General features: G+C 44.8%; 1 protein-coding gene across 2 annotated transcripts; it reads right to left on the bottom strand.

Annotated features, from left to right (window-relative positions):
• Nucleotides 1–912: 912 nt before the first annotated feature.
• Nucleotides 913–7717, bottom strand: MTERF2 (mitochondrial transcription termination factor 2). 2 transcript variants are annotated; one of them, XM_083834519.1, is made up of 3 exons: nt 6823–6932; nt 6435–6556; nt 913–3222 (listed from the first exon to the last, which is right to left on the bottom strand). In XM_083834519.1, the coding sequence occupies exon 3, from the start codon at nt 3209–3211 to the stop codon at nt 2015–2017; it is 1197 nt and encodes a 398-aa protein (XP_083690645.1). In that variant the 5' UTR covers nt 3212–3222; nt 6435–6556; nt 6823–6932; the 3' UTR covers nt 913–2014. The 2 variants fall into 2 exon arrangements, with proteins under 2 accessions (XP_083690645.1, XP_083690644.1); XM_083834518.1 differs by lacking the exon at nt 6435–6556 and having other exon boundaries at nt 6823–7717.
• Between the last annotated feature and the right edge of the window lie 922 nt (nt 7718–8639).

The raw sequence follows: 8639 nt of genomic DNA, 5'->3' as shown, positions 1-8639 counted from the left end.
GCTCTGTTAAGGAAATATGTCACTTTCCTGTTTTCTCCACTGCCACTGGAAGTACTTTAAGTGATGGGAATAAGCTGTAGCAGGGATTTTACAAACAGATACCTGTGGAAATGCTGAGACTGTTTTTATGGAAAACATTCTCTTATGTCTTGGTCTCCTTCTCATCCCTAAATCACTGATCATTTCTGGGGTTCATCATTACAGTAGACTGCATTACACATGCCTTCAGAGCACTGAAATGCCCCCTTGTGTCTGAGGGGAAGGAGGCTTTCGACTTCAAATAGCGTGCTCTTTGTCCTTCGGTGCTCAACTTTTACAGTCCTAACGTGACAAAGGCTAGTGACCGTGAATTTTAATACGGCAGTCCTCCCAGCTTCCTCTTACAAAACGATCCTTATAAAAGGAACTTAGAAAACTCTTTTGGAAGAGTCAGCAGAGAAGTGGCTCAGTGAGACAGCCGAGCTCTTACCATGGTGCTGACAGCGTCACTTGAATTCTCGCCGGTCACGCGTGCTCCCACCAGAGGGGTGCTCACCTCCACCTCCATGGCTCCGCTCGCACCTTCGGCTGCCGCCGTCCTGGCTCGGCTCCAGCCAGATGTTTCCAGCCCTTCCCGAGCTCGCGGCTGTATGAAATCAGCGTCTTGTGCAGCCCACCCTCCAAATAAGTAATTCAATACCAGCTTTCCTCTGTAATTTAAAACTCCTCTTCGAGAAAGGAACACCCCGGCCATGCTGCCAAAGCGCCTGCTAAAAAATGACCTTGGAGAATGGCCCAGGGGGTGTGTGCCTGATTTACGCCCTGCTGTCAAGGTGGAGCGTGTATGGAATAGCTGCTTAGGAAAGCTTGTGGGGTATTTTGGTGGTGGTGGTGGTTTGTTTTTTTGAGACATAAAGTCACTGACTCTAATTCTACTGAGAGGATCTTTAATGGGCCTCCTATTTCATACTATTATTCACAGACCACACGTGAAAATAAATAAAAATCCCCTAAGAACTTAAATGCTGTCGGATAGGTACTATTTTAAAAGCCAGCACTCATCAACAATTATCATACAGTGATATCTGAGAAGTTGTCACCCATATATTTAGAAACTGTGGCAGCTGTTTGCAAAGCTGATGGTCATTTTTAATCACCAGTAGTTTACAGGCTGGAGTTTTGTTACACCCATGTAACAGTGGGGCTTCTTCCTTTCCCCAGTTGTTTGGGGCCCTTGTGAGTTTCTCCCTAGCCTCTTCTCTCCCCCTGCCTTGCTAGCAAAGAAGAAATGAACTACCATATAATAGCAATAAATATATTTCCTTGTGCTCCCAATCCTTTTGTAAAAGTAGTCAGTTTTGAAGTCTCGGAAATTTCAAGGAGGTTGTCTTGTAATTCCTTTGTGTTATGGTTTGTAAATGAACATAGCAGGGCCTCACTGCAGCAGTTGCTAAACAAAAACCCATGTTCTGCCCCCATTCTCTGACTGTGCTCCAGCTTGGTCCTGCCAGCCAAGAAGCTGCCTGCTTCAGTTCAGATCCACAAACTAGAGCCACTTCCTGCAGCGGTATGGAAAGGAACTCAAAAAGCATCTCCAGAAGGCAGTGGACCAGTGGGTGGGTGAATACTAGTGGAAAAATAACCTTCCTTCTTCTTTCTCAGGTACAGATTATGCTATGAGCTACCACAGGCTGGAGTGTGCAGTGATGGCACTGAAAAGCCAAAGACACTAGCGGCCAGTTTAGATGAGGAAATGTAACAGAACCAAAAAGCCATGTGAGATGCTCCCTGGGGGATAAACAAGTCTTTCTGTACATGATGAATCAACCTTTCTCATAGCCAGATTCTACGACACTACCTGGAAGCATTAGAAGGCTACAACTGGATAATGAAGTTGTGCATATAAAACCCACACCTGGACAAAGCGCAGCTAGGACTACAACCTGGTGAAGATGACTTTTGTTTCAGCTCTTATCAGAGAACCGAGACCTCTTTGATCGTTTTCTTTTGCATAACTTAAAATACAGCATTCAAATTAGTCTTGAGTGTTTAGAGGAGCAACAGGATTAAACATTGGTCTCTCCTTCTTTGACTGTATCTTGCCATAATTGACTTCAAAATCTTTCTTAGTGCCATTTAAGCTTTCTAGACTTCCACTCTTTATATTATAACCCAAAGCAGAGAGTTTTTTAATTCTGTACTGAACAATTTGTGTTGTCAACTCCAGCACCATTGGTGTGTCTCTAATCTGCGCGATAGAAATTCCTTCCTTCAGCAGTCCGCCGAGTCTTTCTTCCAGAATTGGAACAGAATAGTAGAGAAGGGCCGGGCATTTCAGCACTAGTTCTTTTAATTCTTGATCACTGCACTTAAAGACGTTTTTGGAAAAAAGCATGCTCTTCTGCATAGTAGTCGGAGTAAGCTGAAAAATAAAACCTTTAAGTTTTGACAGCAGCTGTAGTACTTCGTGGTCACTGAAATCACTCTTCTGGAGAAACTCCAAGTTCTCCTGGATTGCCGTGGAGGTATTTAATAAAATAAATGGATTCTGGCTCAGTAACTTCAGTATCCAGACCTTCATGTTGGCATCAGAACCTCCTAAACTTAAATAATTTCTCTGTAACGTCTCTATCACTTTTTTATTTTTTTCAACAGGATTGTAGAAAATATTGGGTGCGCTTGTTAAGAACCTGGTGATTATATTATTCTTTAGTCCTAGCTCTTGAAAGAACAGAATATTTGCTTTCTGGTTCTCATGATAGCCAGTAGTAAAAAAAGACTCTGGAAACTGCTCTATTAATTTAATCAACTGTTTTTCATTCTGGCATACTAATTGCCATAGAGCTCTTTGAGCGTTTATCTCTGCAGGACTACGGAGAATTGCCTCTGGGCAACGTTCTAAAATACTGGCTACAGCGGTCTCATCTGCTCCCATTTCTTGTAAGATGCTAGCAACTTCTTGAACGTAGGCCACCTCCTGGAGAAGGACCCATTCCTTCAGTCTGCGTATTTTCTTAATGTCGACCGACAATCTGTAGAGACTCTCAATGGTCTTTTTATTTTCCTCTCTCGATTTTGTATCGGTTGTATATGTGGAATGTATTAAGAAGCTTCTGTTCCTTACTTCAGTCCGTAAGGACAAAAATTTCAATCCAGGGTTACAGTACTGAGATCTTGCCAACAGGAGTGTAAACGTATCTCTTGCACCATGAGCGACTCCTCTCAACATCATGGAATGCAGCCCTATGCGGAGAGAGAAACAATTCTTTGAAAACACATTTAAGGCACAAATTTTACCTCATAATGTTCTCAGAGTCATTGATATTTAGACTGAGCTGGCAAAAGAAATTACTCTCAACAGTATTTTTTGTTATTAGCACAAAACTCAGCTTTCACGCTATAAGGAAGAGGGGAAAAAAAGACTTTTGAAAGGTTAATGTTCTGACTGATGCCTCACTGGAACAATAACTTGCAGATGCAACAGACCTGATACGGGGGCAGCGCTCCGTCTGTGTAAATGCTTGCTTGCTTGTCATACAAGAACCAAGCTGTCAGCCATTTCCTGCAGCTGACGGTGTCATTACGTTACAGCTCACTCGTACTGCATTAGAAGAATGTTTTATGCGATTTAATTTGACAGTAATTCTACTAAATGAATAGTAATAAGAAAAAACAGCTTAAACGCCTTTCTTAGCTCTTCTGAATGTATTTGCTTAACTGCTCAGGCATTGTTTAGAGCATGATTTGTTCCTCCATGTGTCAGAAACCTCCCTGGTGCTCCTTCAGTAGCAGTTCACAGCCTTTATAAAATCATTCTCCTTGCAATTAAGGGAAAAAAATCATCAAAACCATTTCTGTATGTATGTGTGTTTCTCACTAGCTGAGTCTGTTAATTGGGGCTGAATAATTAAACTGGTATTTTGGGGGAGGAAGCAAGTACAGTGCATCATCTTCAGGCCTTCCCTTGCCTCTTCCAGCACCTACTTTGCTACAGCTGCCCGCTGCACGGACACCTTCCTTCTGTCTCCAGGTAATTTCTGTCGCTGCCAGCCACTGTGTGGCTGAGCTGGGGTCCAAACACCCAGCACAGGGCAGCTGTGGAGAACCCAACACCCCAGCTCTGCTCAGGCTGAATGCCAGGTACCATGAATAGCACGTGCAGTGCCACCTGCTCCGCGACGGCCAGAGGAGCTGCTGCAGCAGTCACGCAGAGATGTCATCAAGCGTATCTTTAACTTCCTAGGTGGCGGTTTTATAACAACCTTTTGGAAGCACCGTGTGGAAGTGAGAACTGCTGGTCTCTGAAATACTCGCACTAATTGCTGCCGCTGCTTAAAACCACTCTAAGTTTAAAAAAAATAAAAAAAAATGCAGAGATACAATTACTTTGTGCGTTTGGCAATCCTATTTATATAGTTGCTTTTTCCCAAAGCACAGTGTGCTTCAAAAAGTACCCACGTGAGCATTAAGTAAGACTTATTTTTCTAAGAGAGGAAAGACTGTTACGATCATTCACTCCAAACTCTTGCATAACATGCACTAAGAAGCCTATTGCAGGAACAGCTCTATGAGACCCCTAGAACCTCATTTATAGCCCGTCTTTCAAAAAAAATACGTGGTTTGTTTCGAGAACCTAAGTGACAGAGCCTCCACTGAGTTCCCAAGTAGCATTAAATATTTTCCAGCAGTAAAATACTTTTTCTCAAGAAAACGTCTATTTGCTTTTAAGTTGATGATTTTCAGTTTCTAAATCCAGACTCTTATTATGTTACAGCATCATAAACTAATAGATTAAGACTCAAAAAAATAATTTAGTACATGCAAGCTTACATTAATAACAAAATGCTGTGTTTTTTTTGTAGCTTGTTTTTTAGTGTTGTTTCAAACCTCTGAGGCAAAATCTTACTGCCCAATGAAGCTGTTTGTGCTGTAACTGCAGGGCTAGTAATTTTATCTTCATAAACTTGGTGACTGGAGAAGTGCTGTCCAGGGAGCTCCAGCACTGAACGAGTGATTTTCACAAGTAGCTACGTAAGGGCTCTGAGTGGAGGTAAGTCACGAACCTTTCCTGTGCTGTTCTTTCTGTATCCTGAAAATGTGGCTGTTTCACAGGGATCGAAAACCGAAGCCTCTCCTCCATAGGAAGAGGTACAACCGCCTGTGCCTGTGAACTGTGAGTAGGTCTATGGAATTCAATAGGACCGGAATTCAATAGGTCCAGCCAAAGTGATCTCTGAAGGAGCAGGGCTTTCTTCATTGCTTCAGCTTAACTGGAAATACAGCGAAATACGGTATTGTTAAAATTGTTTGGGGTGTCAGATGATGCTTCCAAAGTACAAATTGGAAGAGTAACCATGATTTTTGTTTCAATGTGTAATCCTGCTATTAAATAAAATTGCCTTGTGAGTAATGTAGTCACTTAAAATACAGTCATTTTACCAATTAGTTACAGAGCTTTTTAAAAAAACAAGGCCAAATTCTGATATAGTAAATTGTGCTTTTCTAAAACCTGACATGGAAATTATTAAGTTTGCTTAAAAGAAGCTTTATATTGCCTAAAACCGTTTGACATCACAGTCATCCTTGCTAGCATCAAGAAAAAAAATCTCCCACGCACAAACACTGAACATGGTAAAAGGAAGAAAATTTTATTTGCTAAACCACGTTTGACTGGGATACTCAGGAACCCTTGTAAAACATTAAGCAAATTATAACATATTAAAACAAGATGAATGGTTTTTAATGTTATGGTGTACTACAGGAACAGAGAAGATGCTTAGGAGTTATGATTTGGTGTCTAAAATGCATTTCAGAGACTGTCAGTGACAATATCGCATTTCCTGGCTATTTAACCTGCTCCAGAAGTTCAGAGTTCTGTTAAAGCTCATGGTGACTGCTGCTCCCGTTGAATGCAGGAACCCACTGGAACTTTTTAGATACTTAAATTGCTGCGGGGATTGCAAATCAACTGATTTTTTAAAAAAAGCCAGCCCAGGTAAGTGTTTGCTCTCACTGCAAGCGGCACCCTCTTATCAGCAGGTGTCACCTCAGCAGTGAGGAAGCGAACAAATGTCTGCCTGGAAGTTATCACCAGTCCCACTTGCAGCAAACTGTACCCACAGAGTCAAGCGGTACTATGATTTTCATTATTTAATGGGACTCCTACTTGTATCTTCTTCTATAGCAAAGGGGTACTTCAAATCAACTGGGTGATTCACCATTCATTTCACTCAGAAATGTGGGAGTATTTTGGAAAAAAAAAGAAAGCCTCTTGTCCATGTATTTTCCACAACTTTTTTACACTAAGGGCACAGACAGCGTAACTATTCCTGCTCACTGGTCAGTACCCTGCTCATTACAGCAAACCGCAGACAGATCTTAGTGGGTTTGCTGAGTAAGAAACCACTCCATGCCTAGCTTGAACTTTGCATTGACCAGGAAGAGTCAGTATCTACCTAGAAAAAGAGCGGTGTAGACTGGATTTGAACAGCTTGTGAAGAAGGCTGGAGCAGCAGCAGCAGGTAGTTTGGTAGAGAAATGCTTTGCAACAGCAAGCAGCTACACTTCGCTTCCACGCCTGCTGACAGAAGGAAAGGTTACAAAACCACGCGAGCTCGGGGCCGAGCTTTCCAAAACAGCTACAGAGGAGGCGAGGCGGCCCCGGCAGCTCCAGGCAGGGGATCTCCCACACGCGGCCCCGTGCCCGGAGCGCAGGCCGCGCTTCACCCGGAGGCGCCCACAGCGAGCTCCCCCCCCCACCACGCCCGCCTTCCCCGGCCGCGCACCGTCCCCACACGGCCGGCAGGGGCCCGGCCCCTCCGCGCCCGCCGCCCCGCGCCTCACCTGGCTCCCGCCGCCGAGCGCTGCGCGGCCCCGCCGGGCCCCGCCGCCGGGCCCTGCCGCCGGGCGGGGCGAGCCGCAGCCGGGTCGGGCACGCCCAGCAGCCCCGCCGCCATGGCGGACCCCCGCCGCCCTCGGGGGCCGCCTCCACACCCCCGGGGGCCCCCCGCGGCCGTGACATGGCGGCAGGGGCCCGGTTCTCTGGGGGGCGCCGGAGGGTTGAGGCGCCGAATGCAGCGCGGGGGCTCTGAGGCGGGTGGGAGAGGTGTAGCTGGTGCCCCTGCCTGCCATCAGCCCTGCCCTGGCGTGTTTTCATCCCTTGGAGGAAGGGAAACCCGCTCGAATCGGCACATTTCATAGCAATGGAGTGCCTCTCTGAAACCTGAGCTTGCAGTAAACGAGGGTTTGCCACCTTACAGGTGTGAATTCAGAAGGGTACGGCTGGTGCCTCGGCGCGCTCTGTTCTCAGCGCGCGTGGTGCATTGGATCGCGCGGTCCCTGTCATGGAAAATCACCTGAGGTTCTTCCACTGGTTAAAATAGGCTTTGTTATGATTAGGGATGTTTAGAGGGGAAAAGCTAGGAAGCGTTTGCATTTAAACAGCTTTCAAGAGAGAATTAGTACAGTAAATATGGAAAAATCAAATTAATTTGGAAAATTGATCATTTTGAAATACTATTATGGTGTCAAAGCAATCGACATTTGAAACTTCGGATACTTGACTGCCTGTGTTCTCATGGGAAGCAAGTGATCCTACTGACTGTAACGGAGGTGGGCTGTTTCTTGTGTTTATCCAGAACTGAAGCTGAATTGATAGAGCTAGCGGGGACTGGCACCCTGTACTGGAACAGTTACCATACACATACACCATGCGGGAATCAGCCCTCATGCTTCTCATAGCGAGGTGTCAATCTCTGCTATTCCATCTACTAAAGGAATTTTATTCTATTAGTATTTATTTATCAGATTTATTACTCTGCTATTCTACTATTAGACTGCTCGTAGTCTAAAGACTACTTTACTTTTAGTTTTTCTACTCTTTTTGAAAGCAGCACAGTGGAAAATCTCTTCAGGAGCAAATCCTGGTGAGAGGCAACACCAATGTGATCATGGGAGGCCTCTCTTTTATCTCTGTATTTTCTTCCATGTGATCACTGCACCTATTACAGAATGCAACAATACATGTGTATATGCAGTCATTGGATTAATAGGGGTGTGCTGGTGGTGCTTCAAAGCTAAATGAGCTGTGATGGTGAGAATCTGCATCCTCTAAGTGTTTTAAGCTGTATCTGCAACAGTTCTCAACTAAACTTAGAGTAACAAATCATGTGAAGACACACGAATGACTTCTAGACTAGACAGGTATTCCTAGGCATGTTAGCATTTTTTTTTAAACTAACTTGAGAACTGCATGTTCAAATCCTTCAGAGAGAAAAAAACATTACTGTTCTTTCTGGAAGCGCTTCATTGCTAAATACATTTTCAATCGTCAGATCTATGCATGACAGAAAACTGCTGCAGAAAGAAACTGCTCCACAAAACCAGTCCAGGATTTGTTTCCTACCTAATCTGGCCTCTTCTCGCAGACAACCAGTGATAGGACTAGAGGGAATGGCCTAAGTTGTGCCAGGGGAGGTTCAGGTCGGAAATGAGGAGACATTTCTTCTCAGCAAGAGCAGTCAGGCACTGGGACGGGTTGCCCAGGGAGGCGGTGGAGTCACCGTCCCTGGGGGTGTTCAGGGAAAGGTTGGACGTGGTGCTTGGGGACATGGTTAGTGGGTGACATTGGTGGTAGGGGGGTGGTTGGACCAGATGACCTT

Source organism: Anser anser, assembly GCF_964211835.1.
Source record: "Anser anser genome assembly, chromosome: 1".
Taxonomy (NCBI): Eukaryota; Metazoa; Chordata; class Aves; order Anseriformes; family Anatidae; genus Anser; species Anser anser.
This window is presented reverse-complemented; position numbering and strand designations above follow the sequence as displayed.

Coding starts and splice junctions, on each gene's coding strand:
- MTERF2 (XM_083834518.1), bottom strand. CDS start 7,177: ATGAAATGTGCCGATTCGAGCGGGTTTCCCTTCCTCCAAGGGATGAAA. Junction 3,223..6,822: donor CGCTCGGCGGCGGGAGCCAG/GTGAGGCGCGGG, acceptor CTCTCCGCATAG/GGCTGCATTCCATGATGTTG.